Here is a 23,045-nt window from a genome sequence, read left to right on the forward strand (position 1 = left end):
TGCTCTAACCACTAGACCCCACTCCCCTCCCAGTGCCAGGGATAGAACCCAGGTGTCCTGGCTCCCAGCCCCCTTCTGTAACCACTAGACCCCACTCCCCTCCCAGTGCCAGGGATAGAACCCAGGTGTCCTGGCTCCCAGCCCCCTGCTCTAACCACTAGACCCCACTCCCCTCCCAGTGCCAGGGATAGAACCCAGGTGTCCTGGCTGCCAGCCCCCTGCTCTAACCACTAGACCCCACTCCCCTCCCAGTCCCAGGGATAGAACCCAGGTGTCCTGGCTCCCAGCCCCCTTCTGTAACCACTAGACCCCACTCCCCTCCCAGTGCCAGGGATAGAACCCAGGTGTCCTGGCTGTCAGCCCCCTGCTCTAACCACTAGACCACACTCCCCTCCCAGAGCCAGGGATAGAACCCAGGTGTCCTGGCTCCCAGCCCCCTGCTCTAACCACTAGACCCCTCTCCCCTCCCAGAGCCAGGGACAGAACCCAGGTGTCCTGGCTGCCAGCCCCCTGCTCTAACCACTAGACCCCACTCCCCTCCCAGAGCCAGGGATAGAACCCAGGTGTCCTGGCTCCCAGCCCCTTCTCTAACCACTAGACCCCACTCCACTCCCAGTCCCAGGGATAGAACCCAGGTGTCCTGGCTCCCAGCCCCCTTCTGTAACCACTAGACCCCACTCCCCTCCCAGTGCCAGGGATAGAACCCAGGTGTCCTGGCTGCCAGCCCCCTGCTCTAACCACTAGACCCCACACCCCTCCCAGTGCCAGGGATAGAACCCAGGTGTCCTGGCTGCCAGCCCCCTGCTCTAACCACTAGACCCCACTCCCCTCCCAGAGCCAGGGATAGAACCCAGGTGTCCTGGCTCCCAGCCCCTTCTCTAACCACTAGATCCCACTCCACTCCCAATGCCAGGGATAGAACCCAGGTGTCCTGGCTGCCAGCCCCCTGCTCTAACCACTAGACCCCACTCCCCTCCCAGTGCCAGGGATAGAACCCAGGTGTCCTGGCTGCCAGCCCCCTGCTCTAACCACTAGACCCCACACCCCTCCCAGTGCCAGGGATAGAACCCAGGTGTCCTGGCTCCCAGCCCCCTGCTCTAACCACTAGACCCCACTCCCCTCCCAGAGCCAGGGATAGAACCCAGGTGTCCTGGCTCCCAGCCCCCTGCTCTTACCACTAGACCCCACTCCCCTCCCAGAGCCAGGGTTAGGACCCAGGTGTCCTGGCTCCCAGCCCCCTGCTCTAACCACTAGACCCCACTCCCCTCCCAGAGCCAGGGATAGAACCCAGGTGTCCTGGCTCCCAGCCCCCTGCTCTAACCACTAGACCCCACACCCCTCCCAGTGCCAGGGATAGAACCCAGGTGTCCTGGCTCCCAGCCCCCTGCTCTAACCACTAGACCCCACTCCCCTCCCAGAGCCAGGGATAGAACCCAGGTGTCCTGGCTCCCAGCCCCCTGCTCTTACCACTAGACCCCACTCCCCTCCCAGAGCCAGGGATAGGACCCAGGTGTCCTGGCTCCCAGCCCCCTGCTCTAACCACTAGACCCCACTCCCCTCCCAGAGCCAGGGATAGAACCCAGGTGTCCTGGCTCCCAGCCCCCTGCTCTAACCACTAGACCCCACTCCCCTCCCAGTGCCAGGGATAGAACCCAGGTGTCCTGGCTGCCAGCCCCCTGCTCTAACCACTAGACCCCACTCCCCTCCCAGAGCCAGGGATAGAACCCAGGTGTCCTGGCTCCCAGCCCCCTGCTCTAACCACTAGACCCCACTCCCCTCCCAGAGCCAGGGTTAGGACCCAGGTGTCCTGGCTCCCAGCCCCCTGCTCTAACCACTAGACCCCACTCCCCTCCCAGTGCCAGGGATAGAACCCAGGTGTCCTGGCTGCCAGCCCCCTGCTCTAACCACTAGACCCCACTCCCCTCCCAGTCCCAGGGATAGAACCCAGGTGTCCTGGCTCCCAGCCCCCTTCTGTAACCACTAGACCCCACTCCCCTCCCAGTGCCAGGGATAGAACCCAGATGTCCTGGCTCCCAGCCCCCTGCTCTAACCACTAGACCCCACTCCCCTCCCAGTGCCAGGGATAGAACCCAGATGTCCTGGCTCCCAGCCCCCTGCTCTAACCACTAGACCCCACTCCCCTCCCAGAGCCAGGGATAGAACCCAGGTGTCCTGGCTCCCAGCCCCCTGCTCTAACCACTAGACCCCACTCCCCTCACAGAGCCAGGGATAGAACCCAGGTGTCCTGGCTCCCAGCCCCCTGCTGTAACCACTAGACCCCACTCCCCTCCCAGAGCCAGGGTTAGGACCCAGGTGTCCTGGCTCCCAGCCCCCTGCTCTAACCACTAGACCCCACTCCCCTCCCAGTGCCAGGGATAGAACCCAGGTGTCCTGGCTGCCAGCCCCCTGCTCTAACCACTAGACCCCACTCCCCTCCCAGTGCCAGGGATAGAACCCAGGTGTCCTGGCTGCCAGCCCCCTGCTCTAACCACTAGACCCCACTCCCCTCCCACAGCCAGGGATAGAACCCAGGTGTCCTGGCTCCCAGCCCCCTGCTCTAACCACTAGACCCCACTCCCCTCCCAGAGCCAGGGTTAGGACCCAGGTGTCCTGGCTCCCAGCCCCCTGCTCTAACTACTAGACCCCACTCCCCTCCCAGAGCCAGGGATAGAACCCAGGTGTCCTGGCTGCCAGCCCCCTGCTCTAACCACTAGACCCCACTCCCCTCCCAGTGCCAGGGATAGAACCCAGGTGTCCTGGCTGCCAGCCCCCTGCTCTAACCACTAGACCCCACTCCCCTCCCACAGCCAGGGATAGAACCCAGGTGTCCTGGCTCCCAGCCCCCTGCTCTAACCACTAGACCCCACTCCCCTCCCAGAGCCAGGGTTAGGACCCAGGTGTCCTGGCTCCCAGCCCCCTGCTCTAACTACTAGACCCCACTCCCCTCCCAGAGCCAGGGATAGAACCCAGGTGTCCTGGCTGCCAGCCCCCTGCTCTAACCACTAGACCCCACTCCCCTCCCAGTGCCAGGGATAGAACCCAGGTGTCCTGGCTGCCAGCCCCCTGCTCTAACCACTAGACCCCACTCCCCTCCCAGAGCCAGGGATAGAACCCAGGTGTCCTGGCTCCCAGCCCCCTGCTCTAACCACTAGACCCTACTCCCCTCCCAGAGCCAGGGTTAGGACCCAGGTGTCCTGGCTGCCAGCCCCCTGCTCTAACCACTAGACCCCACTCCCCTCCCAGTGCCAGGGATAGAACCCAGGTGTCCTGGCTGGCAGCCCCCTGCTCTAACCACTAGACCCCACTCCCCTCCCAGAGCCAGGGATAGAACCCAGGTGTCCTGGCTGCCAGCCCCCTGCTCTAACCACTAGACCCCACTCCCCTCCCAGTGCCAGGGATAGAACCCAGGTGTCCTGGCTGCCAGCCCCCTGCTCTAACCACTAGACCCCACTCCCCTCCCAGAGCCAGGGATAGAACCCAGGTGTCCTGGCTCCCAGCCCCCTGCTCTAACCACTAGACCCTACTCCCCTCCCAGAGCCAGGGTTAGGACCCAGGTGTCCTGGCTGCCAGCCCCCTGCTCTAACCACTAGACCCCACTCCCCTCCCAGTGCCAGGGATAGAACCCAGGTGTCCTGGCTGCCAGCCCCCTGCTCTAACCACTAGACCCCACTCCCCTCCCAGAGCCAGGGTTAGGACCCAGGTGTCCTGGCTCCCAGCCCCCTGCTCTAACCACTAGACCCCACTCCCCTCCCAGAGCCAGGGATGGAACCCAGGTGTCCTGGCTCCCAGCCCCCTGCTCTAACCACTAGACCCCACTCCCCTCCCAGAGCCAGGGATAGAACCCAGGTGTCCTGGCTCCCAGCCCCCTGCTCTAACCACTAGTCTAGGTCTAGATGCCGGCCTGGGGCTGCCATGGCAGGCGGGGCTCCCCTCTGGAAGGCGGGGAAGCGGGAGCCCAGCGCTGGCCTCGCAGGCATGAGTCAGTGGGGTGGAATGGCAGCGAACATACCCGGCCAGTGACATCAGTGAGCTGTCAGCCACAGCCGCATTCCTGCCCCCAGCCACGCTGCGTCTCTGCCAGCGAGCCCTGGGGCTGAATCACGACCTGAATCAATGATGGAGGGCCCCAGCTGAACCCGGGGCTCCCCCTCGCCAGCCAGCGCCCGCCCCCTCCCGGCTGCCCCAGCCCCGGGTCACCCCCTTAGTCATTGTGCAGTGAGTCAGCGCCGGGAAACTCAAACACAACAGAACCCGCCCCACCAGGCCAGCCCATGGCCCCCTGCAAGCCAGACCGGGAGCAGACACGTGTGTGAGGAGGCAACATACATCCCACAGGGGGGGTCGGGGCGGGGATGTGGCTGAGTGCTCTGGTTCTAGACAGGCCTGGGGGGGAGTTAGGACCCTGGGTTCAGTCCCTGGCTGTGGAAGGTGGGGAGGCCCAGTGGGTAGAAGAGGGGATTAAGAGCCAGGGCCCTGGGATTGCCTGTGAGACCCCTCCCCCCCACACATACACACTCAGAAGCCACTGATTCCTCAAATCCTCCCCTCAGGGTGGGTTTGTCCCACCACCGTGGACTCAGGGCTGCACAGGCATCAGGCAGAGCCTGCTATTCTGTGTGAAGCTGGGCAGGCAGAGTGACTCTGTGTGTACCTGCTGATTTCCCCGCCCCTCCCCCAATGATTTGCGAGGGGGACCCATAATAAGGGGTGACGCTGGTTAATGGGATGCTGTAGCCCTATCCGGCAGAGCATCTGTCCCCAGAGGGATGGGGCTTTGGGGCAGGATCTGAGTGCGGCTCACTCCCAGCCTCTCCAGACGCAGCTGTGGCTTGGCCTTTCCTGTTCTAACCTCACAGCGCTTGTTTCTGCCACAGGCCTGCTTGCTGCTGGGGATGGAGCCACTATGAGTCACTCCAGGGTTCCCCTGGGTGCCCGCAGGGCGGGCTGCCCATGCCTCTGGGTTCCTGCTTCTAGCTACAGCTCACTCCGAGCTGGGGCTCAGCTCCCAGGGGGAACCACACCCGGCCCTGGGCTGTGTCACTTGGCTTTCCCCTGGCTCCAGAGTTCATGACCTCAACCCTGTGTTCCTGGTTAAAGCCCTTTGGGCTCCCTGGACTTGGCCTGTCTCAGTGACAAACACTCAAGTTACCCCTGCCCCACTTGGCTGCTCCTGCCCCCTCCCCGCAGATCTTGGGGGATCCCCGCTGCCTGGGTCAGGCTGGGGGTAAGTAGCGAGCGGAGCATCTCCCGGTGCGGATGAAAGGGACTGGTGTGAGAGTCCTGTAGCTCCGTGTTCGGCCGTTCTGTCCTTGCGGCTCTGCTGAGGTTGCTACAGAGGGGCGCAGTCAGTGCCAGCCGTGTGGAAGGCAGATCCCTGCCCCACTGGGCTGAGACCTAGCAAGTGTGCTGCACTCAGGGGCTGGCAACCAGGGAGAAGATGGGCAACATGGGTAACACACTGTCCTGTGGCCCTGGAGGGGGGAGCAGTGTGTGATGGGGTGGAGGGGTGGCTGCATGTGCCATTGGAGCAGTGTGAGATGGGAGGCTGCATGTGCTTTTGGGGGGACTGTGTGTGATGGGTGGGTGGGGGGAAATCTGACCTTATTTCTCTGTAGCTTTGTTTTATTTAAATATAAATCTGCCAACAAATCCCAGATGATGGGCCTGCCTCTTGCCACCTGTGCTGTCTGAGCCGTGTGGCTGTCAGTCCATCTGTCCCTCCACACATCCCCTCTCTGTCCGTCTGGTCATTTATATCTCAGACAGCGCTTCGGGGCCGGGACCCTGTCTGGTCAGCGCCCAGTGCTGTGGAGCCCAGTCCCAACTGGAGTCCCGGGGCACCCCTGCCGTACACATCACACTCAGAGCCTGTAAAGCCCAGTGCCTCTGGCTGGAGACAGGCCTGGGTGGGGTCCCAGACAAGAGGGTTCTACGTCGGAGCTGGACTGCCCAGATTTCCTGGCTGGCCCATTAGCCCCTCGTCGGTGATGGGTGCATGAGGCAGCAGCCCTGGGCAGACAGTGGGGTGGTACTGGGGGCGGGAGAGGCTGCTCAGAATAACCTGCCACGGCAGGGTCCCGTCTGCCATCGCTGGGACAGTGGGACAAGCGGGCGGGGGGGTCTATTTGAGTCCCGGGCGAGGCTCCACTACAGGATTATTCACATCTTACCCGCCAGTCCCTGTCCCGTCCCTCGCTGCAAACCACAACCTGGCACGTCTGCGGTTGCCACCATCCTTCCCGTGTGCGGCCTGCCGTGGTGATGAGCCATGCTCTGGAGAATGTAAACAGCAGCCAGGCTCGGTCGGCTCTCTCCAGACACCACCGTGCTGCTAGGAATGGGCTCCCCTCTGACCCACTGGGACAGTCACCCCCACTCATGCAGGGAAAAATCCTTGCTGGCTCAGCAGGGAGCCTGCCCCACAGCATCAAAAGGACAAGGCTGCTGCTTGGCTCTGGCCCCTGGCCACACCCTATCCCCATGGTTCTGGACAACCTAGCCCTGAAGCTCCTAGCCCTCCAGTTTCCCCATTCTCTGCCCTGGATTTTCATCCCTGCTTCAGGATCTGAGCCTTTGGTCACCACAAAGCCCGTCTCCAAACACCCCCGCTGCCCTAGCTCAGCGGCTGGGGTGCCATGCCAGGCTGGGATGCCAACGAGTCCCTTAGAAAGAAGCCCTGTTTCCCCATCCAGTTTTTTTCAGGCCCGCACGTCCCCCCAGCAGGAGCACTCCCCCCATTTGCACTCCCAGTGAAACGGGGGAGTCCCCAGCGGACACCTAGGACCAGATCCTCTAGGCTTCTGGGAGTCCAATTCCCGCTGGGAGGGTGAGGGCTGTAGTCTCTGCTGATGCCCAGCCCGGGGCTATGGTGGTGTATCACAGCCACCCTTCTTCAGAGGGTGCCCTGCTCAGATTAACAGGTTTCAGAGTAGCAGCCGTGTTATTCTGTATCTGCAAAAAGAAAAGGAGGACTTGTAGCTCACAAAAGCTTATGCTGAAATAAATTTGTTAGTCTCTAAAGGTGCCACAAGTCCTCCTTTTCTTTCTGCTCAGCTTAGGTTCCCAGCCTGCAACACTCCCTCTTGAGCCAAGGAGCCCCCCACCCAGGAGAGGCTGAGCCCTGCACTAAACGGGGCTGTCCTGAGGGACTCCCCAGGCTACATCTGTGCCCAATGCAGCCAGCCCTGCCCCAACCTCGCCATGCATACAAGCGCGATCCCACATGGCAGGCTGCCCCTCCTAGCCCATTTCCTCAGCTGGGGCCCAGGGAGCAGCTAGGGCAGGGCAGGGGTCTCCTGGAAAGGGTGCAGCTACTGCCCTGATAAGATCTCAGGCCCCTGCAGCATGGCTCCTTTGCCTCACACCTCGAGGAGCTGCTCCCAGGCAGGACCCCTGGGACGACTGTGCACAGATCCGCAGGCTCGGGGCCATGCTCCAGGAAGAACTCTTCAATGTGCCACAGCCCCTAGGGGTCTCGCTCTTCCTCCAGGGTAAGCCCTGCAGCTTCCCGGTCCCTTGGGCTCGACGCGTGGGCCTGTGGAACCCCTGCTTCCCACCACGAGCTCTGCTCAGCGAGTCCCACCGAGACCGACCCTGAGGGACACTCTGCAGGGATCAGTGCGCCTGACCCGGCATTTGCAGCGACGCTCACACAGCGTGGCCAAAACAGTCGGGTTTAGTCATTAACTGGAGCACAGCTGAGGAAGTCTTTAGGGTAGCCCAGAGAACTGAAGGCTACAGCACATGCCATTCTGGTCAGCCCAGAGCCCAGTCAAGCTGTAGAGTGAACCCCTTTGTTCAAGCTCTGTCCACCTCTCCCTTTGACCTCCTTCATCAGACTCCCGGTGAGAGCCCCAACTCCATCCTTCCTTCTCCAGCTGGGGAATGTTGCCCTGCTGAGAGGTGAGGAGATCCCAAATCCCTCTGCGGTCCTTGGCTGCTCCCTGTCAACTTCTGGGCAATTGGTTTTGCTATTGTCTTTTCAAATACTCCAGTGAAGTGGAGACCAAGGCCCACACAGCTGGGTGACACCCACATCTATGTCTCCTGCCCTGCCCTGAGAGCAAACAGTCCCTTTCCACCCACTGAGTACCAATGCATCATATAGGGAAACTGAGGCACAAACAGCCTCATCAAAGAATGACAAGATATTCACATTTTGTCATGGACTGCAGACCGTGCTACATGGTTGGAGCCTCTTGGGGGGAATGCAATACACAGGCTGAGGCCCACAGAGGAACCTGCTGCTTACTTGGGCTGCCCCTGTGATCCCATGAGATTAGAGAGCCCCTTTGCCCAGCCCCATGCAAGTTTCAAGAGTCCTTCTGTGATTGGCTTCCACCGTTTTTACTAGGAAGCCCTAAAATCCATGGCAAAGGGAATCCCACTGGGGTGAACTTGGCCCCATGACCTAGTTCCCCCCCACAAGGAGTGAAAGGCGGCGGCAGCGGGGGGGGTGCAAAGTCAAGGAGAGCAGCGAGGGGGCTGAGAGCAACAGCCAACCAGTGGGATCAAGTGAGTAAATATTAACCAGATGTTGAGCAACTGTTAAAAACAAGCGGGTGTCTGATCCAACAGATGATTAGCAGCCACGAAGCAGTGGGAGGATGAGCTTATTTTAAACCCAAAATGTTTGTTCCCCTCTACCTGCCATGCTCATCTGCAGCCCACCAGCCACTCAGTGACCTTTGCCCCCCTCTCGAGGGGGGCTCCAGGGAATAGGGAAAACAGTACATAAAATACCCCCTTCTGAATGCTGTGCAGGGGGATTCATTAGTTGGCATCCCGACGGTAAGCATTTGAGCAGCGCTCAGCCCTTCCCAAACTTCTTCTATTCGCTAGGGGCATTACGGTAGGGCCTTGAAGTCCCATTGCACTAGGTGCTGCACACATAGAACGAGAGACAGACCCTGTCCTAAAGAGCTAAACAGACAAAAGGGTGGGAGGGGAGTAACTTACCCATGATCCTCCAGCAGCAGAGCCAGGCCTGGAACCCAGGAGTCCTGAGTCCCAGGTGCCGGTCAACTAGACCAGGCTGCAATGTCTCCAGCCTCCTTCTCAGAAACGCTGAGCCTCCACTGCTGCCGGTGATGTGGATGGGACATCATCATGCATCCACCTGCTGCAGGCTGCATGCTCAGGTGGGATCTCGCCTGGGGATAAGTGAGACTCATGGCAGCACTAGTGCGATCACTTCCCTTTGGCAGGGGCAGCACAGGGGCAAAGCGGGCTTTGGGAAGCCCGGGAATGCCGATGGGAGAGCAGCATGTACCACATCAGAGCCCTGAGATCCAGGTGAGTGGCCCCACACTGCCCCTGAGCAGACAGGTAAAGTCAGTATGGAAAAGGGTCTTTATGAAGCTGGGGGACTGGGACAAGGGCCCAGACAACAACACAATGATACCTCCTTACAGCCAGGCAGGGGAAATATCCACCCCACACACTGCGGCTTTCTGCCCATAGTACTGGACAGTCGCGAGGACCTGCTGACCTAGAAACCTGAAATATTTACTAGTGTTGTGACCCAGGCTGGAACCGGGGGAATCCCAGCCGAAAGCAGGATCTTATTACAGACAGGCCAGGAAGCAGCAGGAAGGAATCCTAGCGGCATGGCGATTGGCCCCAGACAGTGAGCCAGAATTCAGCTGGTGTTTGTCTAGATGCTCTTGGAATAACTTGCCAGCTGTCCCTGAAGGGGCGGGCGGGTGGGGGGGGGGGAACATCTGCCAGCTACCTTGCTCCAGCTGGCCACAGGAGGGTAGGCAGCTGCTGAGGAGGAGAAACTCAAAGGATGAGTGAGGTGTTAATTGGTCTAACTGAAGCACCTGTAACTCTCTCCCCCAAGCCCCCCCAACCAAACAGCTGGAGCCTTCAAAACAGTGCCAGCTAGGACTTTGGAATTCCTTACTCAGGAGACAGATTGGACTCTCCCTGTGCCCCTAGGCGATCTAGTCAGCCCTGTGCCTGACCACAGCACCCTCCAGCTTCAGGGCTCGGAGCTCTTCATGGACATGACGCCTCATAACTCCCCAGGGAGGTAGGTTGTTGTTTGTGGCATCATCTCCAGCTACAGAAAGTGAAGTGCAGAGAGAAAGTGACTTGCACCACATTACCCCATGTGTTTGGGGAAGAGCTGGAACGGAACCTAGGATACTTGTCTCTTTCCCTTGCTTTAACCACGGGGCTATGCAGCCCTCCAGAGAGGAGATCAGAATCCAAGTCCTGAGTCCTCCATCTCAGACCCCCTAACCCAGGGGTTTTCAACTTTTTTCTTTCTGAGCACACCCCCTGCAACACGTTATAAAGACTCCACGGCCCAGCTGTGCCACAATAACTGGTTTTCTGCATATAAAAGCCAGGGCCGGCATTAGGGGGTACAAGCAGGGCACTTGCCTGGGGCCCCATGCCATAGGGCCTCCGTGAAGCTACATTGTTCAGGCTTTGGCTTCAGCCCTGGGTGGTGGCACTCAGGGCCCCGGGCTTGAGCCCCATGCTGTGGGGCTTTGGCTTTCTTTCTGCCCTGGGCCCCAGCAAGTCTAACACTGGCCCTGCTTGACAGACCTCCTGAAACCTGCTCCCGGCCCCCCTGGTTGAGAACCACTGCCCTAACCTATGCTCTCTATTTTTTCCTACATATATTTTTTGTGGGGGAGCAGATGTGGCTTGATACATCAGAAATGAAACAGTCAGAGCATATCGCAATATCTGTCCAAATTCTCTGCCAGTTGTATTCTGTGCAATTCCACCAAAGTCCAGGAGGGTGTGAAGAGCTAGGCAGATTTGACCAAGACATTCTTAAAGGAAAAGGGCTGCAGCTGCCCCTGGCTCCTGTGTAAGTCAATCCCAGAAGCACAAAATATTCCCCCAAACTAAGGATTTAAAAAATATCTTGGCCAACTTCCCGAAGGAGGGAGGGTCAAGGGCTGAACAGCCAATGCCAGCTGCTGGGTCTGGATGACAGGGGATGGATCACTCAAAATTGCCCTGTTCTGTTCATTCCCTCTGACGCACCTGGCCCTGGTCGCTGTCGGAGGCAGAATACTGCTGGCCTAGCTGGACCATTGCTCTGACCAGGAGGCACGCTTCTGGGAGTGCGGTGTCTTTGTGTATCTTCTCTCCCCTGGCACTAGAGCGGGAACGTGACTCTCCGGGGGGCTCAGTTCGATCTGGGAGGGTTTTAAAAATCAGGGGAGGGAGATGCTAAATTCAAGCATGGAGGGGGGGCAGGGAAGGACATTTAAAGGGCTTTGAGCTCTTGTGATGGAGGCTGCAGGCTGGCTGCAGGCATGGGGCTGGCTGCCACTAGATCTCAGGGAGGCCAGGCGTTTTGCGGGGGTAACACAGGCTGGCCTGGCTAAAACCTCCTGACTGGCACTAGAGGGGGCAAAAGCCCAACCTAGCTGCAGCCCGAGCAGAAGCCAGCTGGGGGGCTGGGAGGGGGGCTTCCCCCAGGGCAGCCGATGCCATCGTTGTTCTCTAGGGGGATCCTGCCCCCCACCCCGGGTGCTCCCTGGGGGGGGGCTGCCCCCCCCCCCCGACCCCCTACTGCGATACGCGGCCGCTGGCTCAGGCCATTTGTAGAGCGATAGTAAAAGTTTCTATTAATACCCGGTCCCGCTCGCCAGCAGCGGCAGCCCCAGCCCGGGCGCTGAGAAAGGGATTCCCTCTGACGTCCTCTGCTAGGATACCAAACAAACACAGCAAAGACAAACCCATATATGGCTAAGTGCGTCACAGGAACTCCAGCTGGGCGGGACTAGGGATCCCCTCCCCTTTGGACCCCTAAAATCGCCCCTTTCCTCGGGGGGTAGCGGGGCGCCCGGCTCAGGGGGACCCCAGGCAGGCCAGGATAAGAGACAGGCTGAGTTTGGCGCCCCAGGGTGGCCCCTGTGCCTGGTTTTGGGGGCGTGGAGACGTCAGGAGGGGGCCGGCCCCTCTGGTATAAATACGGAGAGGCTTGGAGCGCGGCTCATTCATAAGTTGCGAGGGGAGCCGGAGCTCCTCTGTCTAGCGGGGAGACGGTGCCACCTGCACGGGACAAGGCTCCAGGGCACCCCAGCGACCCGCCCCACACCCCCGCTTTGTGGGGCTTGGGCCTGCGAAGACGCCGCATCGCCTCTGGATTGTGCTACTTTAGGGGGGCTGCTGCAATATTTCGGGGGGTCGGTGTTGAAGTTCCCCCACTAGCTGCGAAGGGGCGTTGGACCCCCGCGGATGTGGTTTTGAGGGGAGAAGACGCGTGGAGCAGGAGGCTCGGAAGCCGGGAGTCTCCCCGCCCCACCAGCGCAGCTTCCACGGCCGGAGCCCTGCAGCGAGCTGAAGGGGGGCTGCTGAGCCGCGGAGCTCGTGTCCCCGATGCTGCTTTGCCGGTGAAGGAGGAAGAGGGGGAACCGCCGGGCCCCGCTGCCCTGCCGGACTCTGCCGCTCGCAAACGGGACTCGGCAGCCACTTCGCTTCCCGTCTAAGCGGCTCCCCCCTGACCCGGGGTCGCAGCCTCTCCTGCACCAGCCTTGGCTTCCAGGCGCCCCCAGCGTGGCCACAGGCTTCCCCCCGTGCCCAGGGAGATGTATCAGGGCTTCCCCGGAGACTACGACTCCACCTCCCGGTGCAGCTCGTCACCTTCGGCCGAGTCCCAGTACCTGTCCTCGGTGGATTCCTTCGGGAGCCCCACGGGCGCCGCCGCCTCGCAGGTAGGGGAGCAGGGGTGCCTAGGGGGAGCCTTTTGGTGGGGTGGGGTGTTGTGGGATGACTGCCACGGTGCCCGGTGACATAGTACACCGCGATAGGGGGGGTACCCGGGAGGTCCGGGTGAGCGATAGCTGGTAAGGGAGGGGAAGGGGGAGCCCAGGGACGTAGGGGACATGGTGCCTAGGGATTCAGGGGGCGATGGTACCTGAGGGGCGATGACCATGGTACCCGGGCGCCCCAGGGATGCAGGGGCGATGGTACGGGGGGGGGAGGTTGGCAATTGGGTCCAGGGATGCAGGGGGCGCTGTATGGGGCTGGTGAAGAAGCCACAGTACCAGTCCTGGGGGCGGAGGGAGGGGCAGGGATGCATGGGGCCCAGTGATGCTGGGGGCGATGATACTTTGGGGGTGGGGTGGAGAAGCCATGGTAGCCGGGGGACCCAGAGATGTGTGGGGCCTGGGACCCAGGGATGCAGGGGGCGATGGGGCCCGGTGAGCGGGGGGCGTGTAGAAGCCACGGTAGCCGGGGGACCCAGGGATGTGGGGGGCATGGTATTCGGGGGGCGTGGAGGGAGCGATGGTACCGGGGGGGGGGGCGATGATAGTGGGGGGGAGAGGAGAAGCCATGGGACCCGGGGTGCCCAGGGATGCGGGGTACCTGTCCTGGGGAAGCCCTGTCCCCTCTCCAGTCCGCATTCCGAACTCCCCCGCGTTACGCGGCTGGCCGGGGGGAGGGGGGGAGAGAGGTGGAACGTGGGGAGAGGGGGGCGGGGTTGTTCGTAACGTGTGACGCGCTGGAACCCTCCGCGCTGACGTGAGGCACGCACGGCGCTTTCCTCCGCCCCCTCTGGCGCGCGGGTTATTTTGGAACGCGGGGGCCGCCCCCGTTGCTAAGGGGCGGGTGGGGGAGCCGAGCCTGCTGATTGGCCTGGCAGGCCACGCCTCCTCGTGGGGCGGGGCGGGGCGGGGGAAGCGTGCGGGGAATGGAAGCGGAGCAGGAGCTGCCCCCACCCTCCCGTACAGCCCATAATAACCCCCACAGCAGAACCAGGGGGGCTGGCACCCAGGTGCCCCGGGGAGAGGCTGCCCCCCCCGTGTGTGTGTGGTGGGGGGGCAGGTTCCCCCTGGCTGCCTGGTGATAGATCTGGGGGAGGCGCAGGCTTCACCCCTTTTTTGTTGCTGGGGGGGGAGGGTGTCAGTGATGCCCCCAAGCTGTAGTGACCAGAATGCCTGGCAAGCAGTGGAGTGCCCCCCTCCCCCCCTCCTCGGAGCTCCCCCAAAGGACTGGGGTTGTGGGCACAAGGGGCTCCCTGGCCAGGCTCCTCTGCCCCTGCACTGGTGTCGGTGACCCCACCGGGCATGGGGCAGAGCCGTCAGCTGGGGCAGTCCCTTTCCCGAAGGAGGGGGGGAGAGCTCACCACCCTGGTCAGCCCACCCCGGGCACCAGGAAGCCCGCAGTGGGGCCGGGGCAGGGGGGCAGCTGGTAACATCATGTGCCCTAACAGAAGGGAGCTGGCTGGAAAACTTGCAGCCTGGGGGCATGGGTCATGTCTCGAAGCATTCCCCGTTCCCATCCCACTCAGTCAATGGGCTGGCCTCGCTCACTGCGTGGATTGCTGGGTTATTGCGGGGGCTCAGGTTGGCGGGGGGGCAGGAATCCCACCGGCAGACCCCCAAACATGCGCCCAGCAGAGACGGGAGTGTTATTTTTAGGCTTGTGCTGACCCTGGCGCTCTGAGGCCTGAAAAAGACCAAAGCCCAGAACCGCAAATAAAGGTCTCTTCTGCTCCAAAAAAAGCGCAGCCCCCGCCAGCTTCCTAGAACCTGTGTGTGAGATTCGCACAAAGCCCCCCTTCTGAGACAAGGGAGGGGAGCTCATGAGCTGAATTATAGTTGGCTCTGCTGGAGCCTGACCTGCCTTCTCTGCAGAGCCATTTATAGCTGGGCCCTTTGGTCTGGGGTGCCCTGGGGTCTGCAAAAAACTAATTCAGGGGCCAGGGCTACTTGTGTAGGACAGGGGTCCTCTCCTAGTGGTTGGGGGGCTGGTGAATGGGGCACAGAGCCATTTGCTTCTAGCTTGGTAGTTGAGCACCTGATCCAAGGTGCCTGCATTGAATGGGTTGGGTGGGTCTCATCCCAGTTCCTTCTGCCCAAGTGCCCACATTAAACTGCCCCACAACTGTTGCTAACTGTTCTCTCCCCCCGGCCCCCCCTTGTCACAGTCATTGAATTCAGCATGCCCTTGGGGCAGGGCAGGGGATGTCTGTACAGTGCAGCGTTTAGGCAATGCCTGCAAGTCTCCGGAGCTGGCAATTCAACTTTCACCAGCAGCCACCATGAGGGCAGAGGAACGTGAAACTGGCTGCCCGGCTTTGGTCTCTGTGTCAGGCCTGATCCTGTCGTGGCAAGTGCTGGCTGGCAGACGGGCCTGTATGTGGGCTAGGGTGCACCTTCCCCCTGCATCATGTGTTGCTCTCCCTGCTGGGTCATGGCCAGGGGGCTTGTGGATTAGTGGGGGGGGGGGAGGAGAACTCTGGGAGGCTGGTGGTAGTGGGCACTGGTTGTCACAGGCTGGGATTGGGGGGAGATGTGTTCCTGCCATGCTTTTGCCCAGTCCCTGACCACATTCTGTGTCCTTGTGTTTCAGGAGTGCAGTGGCCTCGGGGAGATGCCCGGATCCTTTGTGCCCACAGTCACCGCCATAACAACTAGCCAGGACCTGCAGTGGTTGGTGCAGCCCACTCTGATCTCTTCCATGGCCCAGTCGCAACCTCAGGGCCAACAGATGTCTCACCAGCAGCAGCCGCCGCCTACGGTGGACCCCTATGACCTGCCCGGGACCAGCTATTCCACCCCAGGGATGGGCGCCTACAGCGCTGGCCCCTCAACCGCCGAAGCAGCCACCCCATCGTCCCGCTCAGCTCGGGCTCGGCCCCGGAGGACACGGGAGGAAACGGTGAGCTGGGCGGACTTGGGGGACAGTCTTCTGTCGCACTTCCTCTGGGGCATCTGCAATGAGGTTACTAACTCCATCACTTACCCCCCCTTGTGCCCCCTGTAGGTGGGGAGCCTGGCATCTGAGAGCCCGGTCAGTGGGAACTGCACCCAGCCACATAGGGCACCCACGCCACCAGCTTGGCTCCTCAGCCCGCATGGCAGGGCTGAGTGGGCAAGGGGTAGGGGCATGAGGGAAAGGGGAGGGTCTGCCAGTCCCAATGCGAGATGCCTGGGAGCCACACCGGGCAGCATGGTGTGGCTGGGAGTCTGGCTCAGCTGTGCCCCCCAAGGTGGGGAGGAGCCATAGGACTCCTTCCCCAGCTGGCATAACCCAGTGATTCCTCCTGCCCTGATGCAGGCTGCAGGGCCTTGGCAAATGGGGAATGGATATGGCGTCTACAGTCCCCAGTCCGCTGGGAACGAGAGCTGGTCTCAGCCAGCGGCTGCCTAGTAGCTGAGCGCTTGGTGCAGTTCCTAGCCAGACGGGTATCCCCATCGTCGGTGGGGAAGGGAGGGGGATCAGGATAGAGGCGACAGACTGCACTGGCGCATAGGCAGAACTCCCCATAACACACAGGGCTGAGGGAGGCCCTGAACACTGAGGGGTGGGGCTATGCTGCATGAGGGGGTAGGTGGGGAGGGCCCTGGGCTGGAGCCCCGGCTGACCAGCCCCTTGGTTCTTGCAGCTGACTCCAGAGGAGGAGGAGAAGCGACGCGTCCGCAGGGAGAGGAACAAGCTGGCAGCAGCCAAGTGCCGGAACCGGCGCCGGGAGCTGACAGACCGACTCCAGGCGGTGAGTACTCACGGGACCCCTTCCCCTGCACCCCAGGCCACGGCTCTGATGCCACACACAGCACAGGTGCCTGGTAGAGCTCGCGGTGAGCTCACTCTCTGCTCGTGCCCAGAACCGCAGTGGTTGCTTCCTGTTCTGGTGCCACAGCTGTCTGGGTGCTAGCGTGGCAGCTTGGGCTGAGCACCTGGGCAAGGTGTTTCTGGGGAAAGTGGGTGTCTCCAAAGGCCCTTTGCTGGGGGGGGGGGGGAGACAGTCTGGGGGCGGGGCACAGTCTAGGCCTGCCACTTCCAAGGTGCAAAAAGCAGGACATCCAGGATGAGCCTGGCCCTGTGCACTGGGCACCATTCTAGGTTCCCCAGGGCACCTACCCCCCCCCAAAAGGGATGGTGCTGGGGAAAGCCGGGTGCATGGCAGCCTTAGCTCTGTCTTCCTGATAAAGCAGAACAGCCCCTTTGAAGTGGCAGGCATGGCACTGCCAGTACTGGGTGCATCCTCCTGCTTCTTATGCATCTGGTGCATCTCTCATTTGCCAGTCCCAGGGATGGGAGCCATGCCGGGGGCAATAGTATGGTGGTGGGGGGAAGGCAGGGTTCCTGAGACTGGAATTGACGCTTTGCTGGGTCTACAGTAGCAATGCGCTCTGCAGCCTGGGGGTTGGCCACAAGGGGCTGGCTTGGGCATCGGGGTGCTAGGGGCCATAGCAAATGGGAGCTGACCCCCAGGGAGAGGGCTGTGCATGTAGAGCAGACTCCCAGGCTGGCATAGTCCTGTTCTTCCTGGCCCTGCTGACCCTGGCTCCCCCTCCCTCCAGGAGACAGACCAGCTGGAGGAAGAGAAGGCAGGGCTGGAGTCCGAGATCGCGGAGCTGCAGAAGGAAAAAGAGCGCCTGGAATTTGTGCTCGTAGCTCACAAACCCAGCTGCAAAATCCCTTACGAGGACATGCCTGAGCTGGGCAGCCAGCCTGGCCCGTCGGCTGAGGTGAGCTCTTTGGGGATGCCTGTTAAGGACGACCCGTTCGGGCCAGCTGCCTACCCATCTGTGCCCCTCCACTACCAGCAGAGCCTTGGCGTGCCAGCGCCGGGCGTGCCGGGCCCAGCGGAGGTAGCGTTTTCTAGTTCTTACTTTACACATGGTGAGCCGCTGAGCGACCCGTACCCTGTTAACCCTTCATATACATCTTCGTTTGTGTTCACCTACCCAGAGGGATCTACCTGCGGAGCCACACACCAGCGGAACAGCAGCAGCGACCAGTCCTCGGACTCCTTGAATTCTCCCTCGCTACTCGCTTTGTGAAACATTAACCAAAAAAAGCCAATCAAACCCACACGTGCAAACGGGGGGTGTGTGTGTGGGACATGCTGCAAACTGACAGCCCCCACACCTGCAGCCACACTGCCCGTGCGTGCCATTAGTTAACTGAGGGGACGGCGAGCGGGACCCCTCCCCACCCCCTCCCTTGCTGACACTTTGGGGGACTTTGTTTTAATCTGGCTGGAGGAGCAGGAAGCTTTGGCACCGCCGGGATGGATTGTGGAGCTGGGCCCGGCTCATGGGGGCTAAGCCTCATCTGTCTGTTAGTTTGGCAGGGCTGGGGGCAGCAGATTGTGCGGCGTTCCCTTCCCCCCCCCACCTACTGTGAGCAGCTGACCCAGGGACTGAGCTTGTGGGGAGTGGGCAGGGCTGGGCTGGGGATTGGTTCCCCCCATCCCCTATTGGGCCACACTGGCCTGTTGCCCTGTGTTGACTCTCTTCCAAAATACCCACCCACTCTGCGTCTTGTGGCTCCTTGCTGCCTGGGCAGGCCCTGCCCTGCCAATCCCCCTGCAGGAGGGTGGCTCGGGCTGGGCTGGGGGCAGCTATGGAGCACTGAGGCAGGGGCCTGTGTCCCCAGCTGCCTCCACTCTTGCTCTGAGGAGCTCCCTGCAGGGCTGAGCCAGAGCCCCATGGCCTGGGCTGGGTGGGAGCTCAGCCTGGATGCCCTGGGTGCTGCCTTCTGGCTGTCTGAGCCTCTCTGCCCTTGCTTGGCTTTCCTGGTGGGGGAGCTGGCAAGCGTGGCTGCAATGCCAGGAGGTGGCCTTGTGCCCATCTGTCCCCCTGAGATACTGTGAACAGCCCCGCCCCCTGTACAGCCCCTGCTTTCGCTGCTGTTGTGAGCACATGGTGTGCATGTAGTTTCCCCCCCCCCCACACACACACACAGGCTGCAGCCCCTCCAGCCCTACGCTGGCCCATCAGGGGCTGAGCCCTCCCTTCCGGTGGCTTTTACCCCCATTGTTACACCCTCTGGGGACTCTTTGCTGCCATCATGACCCTCCCCCATAGGAACCCCATGTTCCATTGACCCCCCCCCCCAAGCCTCCAACAGCATGGGCCTGATGATGCAATGGGAGAGAAGCCAGGTGCCCCTGCGCCCCATTGCAGGCCCTGTGGGGCTGAGACCTTGCACAGGCTGTAGAGCCCATCCCTGCTGACAGCTTTAAGCCCTGGGCAGCAACTCCAGGAGGTGGGGTCCCTCCTGCTCCTCGGGGTCTGTGCCCAGCCTGCCCCCAACCTCTCCTGCTGGGGGAAGACTGGCATTGCTGGCTCTCCCCCCCCCCCCCCCTCCCCCAGGGCTGAATCTCCCTGGGCCCGCCGTCCCCTGTAGCTAGTGCCCATGCGTATGTAGACCTGCCGCCGCTTTGGGCCGTGCCGTCCGTCCCGTCGTCGCCAGCGCGTCGAGCGGGAGAGCCGTGTTGCTTCTATTGCCGGGGCCTGCCCCGTGCCAGCCGCCGTGTGCGATGTTCCGTGCCCTCGTGACCAAGCTTTGACCGTGTTTAACTTTGTTCTGAGCGCAGGAGTGGGGTTTCTGCGGCGTTTAGCATCTGGGACAGCGCTGGGGGATGGGGAGTTTTGTTTTTTTATTATTTTCCTGTGCTGTATTTTGTGACTTGTGTTTATTGGGCGGCTGGGGGGGGGTCCTGTGGCAACGCCCAGCGCCCCTCCGAGCCTGCGCTGATTCATCTGCAAAGTGGCCAATAAAAACAGCTTTGAACATGCACCGTTTTTATTCACGCGGGTCTGTTTGTCCAGCAAGGCCAGATACAGGTTGTCACCCCAGTGTCTGCTTGGCTTGCTCCTCCCCTCTGTGCCTTTCACCCGCAGGGCAGGGGACCCTGCCCTGAGAGCTCTAGACTTGGTTTCTGGGGTGACAGATGGTAGCGGTTCCCCTATGGGAGGGGGCAGAAGGCACCTGCCCCTTCTCTCAGGGGTCACAGGCTTCCTCTGAGCTTTGATCCTATCTGCTAGCACATACCTTCCCCCCCCCCGCCCCGTCCATGCTGGCAGGGGGCACGAGGTGGTGCTGGGGCCAGCTCCCTGCATGGGCAGGGAGAGTATCCTAAAGCCTGGGTTCAGCAGGGAGGGACCCCCCCCAGCAGTGGTGTAGCCTGGGAAGTTGAGCCCCTCAGCAGGGCCTGCGGTTGCGCCCCTGTGCCTTTCCCTGCCTGTTGTATGTAAAGGGACTGTTGCCCCCTTACTAACATGCAGTGGGGATATTTGGGTTGGCTAGCTCCCAGTACTCAAAGGGGAAGGGTCGATGGGGAATCAGAACCCTGAGACTGACAGCCCCCAGAAACAATGGGGAGACGCCAATGCTTCAGGTCAGCCTGAATGACAGGGTGGGCAGGCTAATCAGGGAGTCAGGAGGCCAGGGAGGTGCCATCCTTTCTGTGAGCTGGAATTGCCTGGGTCAGAGTGGGGCAATCCAGAGAGAGAGAGTAGACCCTGTCCTGGGAGCAGAGCTGCAGCCCCAAAGCCAGAGGCACAGCCCAGAGAGCAGACTTGCCGTGGGAGCAGAGCTGTAGCAACCAGAGCCAGAGGGTCCAGAAAAGCAGCCCAAGAAGCAGGTCAGTGCTGGGAGCAGTCGCAGAAGCAGCCTGCAGAGCAGACCTGTGCTGGGAACAGAGCTGTAGCAACCAGAGCCAGAGAAGCAGCCCAGGGCGCTGGAGGCAGAGCTAGAGCTGGAGGCAGAGCTGGAGCTGGAGCAGTCCAGAGCCGGGTGTCATGAGCAACTGGGGAGAGCGAGGGGGACCTTGGGCAGTGGGCCTAATACAGGGAGACGCCTTCAGCTAGGAGGCTCTGCAGGCCAGACTTGAAGGGGGATTAGTAACCCTGCCAGGGAGGGAGCAACGCTGGGAAGAAGCCCTGCTACCTAGAGCCTGTGGCCACCCCAGAACAAGTGTCCAATCCACAGCATCCCTGCAGCACAGCCAGGGCCTGAGAAGGCGGCCTGGGACTTACAAGGAACAGACTGTGAACTGCCCTGACATTCCAGAGACACTGACTGTGATGTTCCCTGCCACAGAGCGGGGTGATTCCTTTAACCTTTCCCATTTTTCCTTGTTCTTTTCAAAATTAATTGTTGATTGCAAATGCAAGTTTTTTTTCAAATTGTATGTAATGGTCAGTGGGTCAGAGACGTGCCCAGTGCAGAGAGCACCCCAGAATAGGGACACCCCAACCCCTGTCCTAGGTGACCACAGCAGGGTTGGGGGGTTGAGCCCCCCAGGAATCCTGGGCCCAGCCTTGTTGGGGTTACAAGGACTCTGCCAGACAGGAGAGTGGAAGGGGAGCCCTCAAGGGCAGGGAGGCCTCTGGGTAAAAAAGTAGGAGTAAGGACTCTCATCCTTTTGCTCGCCCACTTCACCGGGATAGTGCAGAAGCTAGGAAAGTTCCCCACAATAGCAGGACTATTCCCCTGCTTACATAATTGGCATCACGAACAGGATCCTAGCCACAGAGTCCACCCCATTGGTTTACTGGTTGAGTTCTGGTAGCACTGTCTGGGACTGGTCCAGAACCCTACCATGGCTGTAATTGGAAAAACTACGGGCCCAGTTTGCTGAACTTCAGCGCAGATTGTCAGACCAAGCTGAGGAATTACAACAAGCTAGAACAGAACAGAGAGAAGCCTTATCACTGGCTAAGGCGGTAGTAGACCAACAGGCCACAGAAGCTAAGAAACCCCCTACTATTTATGTCCCACGGGAGCAGAAGGTCATGGAGCTTGGTGGCTTCCCGACTAGACCAGGAGACATTACGGTAGAGGATTGGGTCAAGTCTGTGAAGGCGGCTCTGCGTATGCTAATAAAACCTGAAGATCATGTGGACTTCATAGAGGAGCACCTCAAGGGCCAGATCAAGGCCACAGTAAACTTCATGGCAGTCGCAAACAAAAAAGATGTGGAAAAGGTGTTTGAACTCCTCCTGGAAGTGTATGGAGATAAGGTACCTATTGGAACCCGACTAAAGGAGTTCTCTGAGCGAAAGCAGGAGCCTGGTGAAACTGTCCGTATGACCTCCAGGAGAGAATGAGCAAAGTGGAGCAGCGAAACTCTGAGTTCCACATACTGTTCTGAAAGAGCAGTTGGTGCTGGGGCTCCAGGATGATTCCCTCTGCCGTGAAATGAAAAGGAGGTTTAAGGAAGAGCCCAGTAAGAAGTTCCATAAACTCATGCAGGCTGCCATTATGTGCTCCAAAGAAGACAAAGTTCCTGTGACAGACACCAAGCCTAACCCACGTACACGAAGTGGGGGCGTAGTGAATGCAGCTGCTGGGGAAAAGGCCCTGCCCCAAACACAGTTAACACTGGAAAGTTTAAGTGAGGCAGTCCAAAAACAGGCGCTCCAACAGGAGGAGCTGATAAAAGTGATGACTGAGTTACTGAAAGAAAAAAAAGTCCCATTAGTATGTCAAAGTATCCAAGGGCACCGGGATCCTGAAGAGCCCCCCTCCGGAGGACGAGCTGGGAAGGTGCATCTGTTACACTTGTGAAAGGCCAGGGCACACTCGCCGGGAGTGTCCCATGAGAAGGAGAACAGAGTCCCACGCTCTGAAAACCGATGGGGCACCAGGAGCAAGTGGCCCATCTGCAGTAGAAGGCCAAGCAGTGGCAGAAGGATTCCGAGGCCTCTCCATGGCGGAAAATCGCTCTGCACACAGTGTAGAAAGGAACATGGGCAATGCCAGCATGTCTAGTGACTTCTGTAAGCGAGCATTTGGAGACTAACTGCTGAAGTATGTATAGCAGGGGTGAAGACCAGATGTTTGTTAGATACTGGCTCAGAAGTCACCACCATTACTGAGTCGCATTTTCAAAAATATTTGAAAGACAAGGGGCTGACCATGCACAGCACACGGTTTGTACGTCTAACAGCAGTTAATGGACTGGCAATCCCAGCGGTGGGATGCCTCAAAGCAGACACAGACTACATGGGCCAGATACTGCCAGGGAAATGCATCTTCATCCTGAAAGACAGACTCTGAAGGGAGCCATATGGGAAAAGAAGTCCCAGGGATTCTAGGGATGAACATCATTAGTGAGGTGAAGGAGCTGCCGTTACCAGAAGAAGGAACCAGGAGGATGAACCGTCATGGGTACTCTAAGAAGAGTGCTGTGCTGAGTAGAGTACTGGCTCGAGCACAGAGACAAAACCATTCATTGGGCCCTGCGGGGCAGATTGGAAATGTTAAAGTGGGCAGAAAACAGACTCTTATTCCTCCTCAGAGGGAAGATCCTTGATGAACAC

General features: G+C 60.4%; 1 protein-coding gene across 3 annotated transcripts; it reads left to right on the forward strand.

The window, feature by feature from the left end:
* The first annotated feature begins 11,968 nt into the window (after positions 1 to 11,968).
* Positions 11,969 to 19,515, forward strand: FOSB (FosB proto-oncogene, AP-1 transcription factor subunit). Of its 3 annotated transcripts, none has more exons than XM_038382402.2 (5): positions 11,969 to 12,689; positions 15,334 to 15,642; positions 16,370 to 16,477; positions 17,289 to 17,579; positions 17,680 to 19,515. In XM_038382402.2, the coding sequence occupies exons 1-5, from the start codon at positions 12,564 to 12,566 to the stop codon at positions 17,743 to 17,745; spliced, it is 900 nt and encodes a 299-aa protein (XP_038238330.1). In that variant the 5' UTR covers positions 11,969 to 12,563; the 3' UTR covers positions 17,746 to 19,515. The 3 variants fall into 3 exon arrangements, with proteins under 3 accessions (XP_038238330.1, XP_038238331.1, XP_038238329.1); XM_038382403.2 differs by having other exon boundaries at positions 17,289 to 17,456; XM_038382401.2 differs by having other exon boundaries at positions 17,289 to 19,515.
* The last annotated feature ends 3,530 nt before the right edge of the window (positions 19,516 to 23,045 follow it).

The sequence above is a fragment of the Dermochelys coriacea genome, chromosome 23 (genome assembly GCF_009764565.3).
Source record: "Dermochelys coriacea isolate rDerCor1 chromosome 23, rDerCor1.pri.v4, whole genome shotgun sequence".
NCBI lineage: Eukaryota > Metazoa > Chordata > Testudines > Dermochelyidae > Dermochelys > Dermochelys coriacea.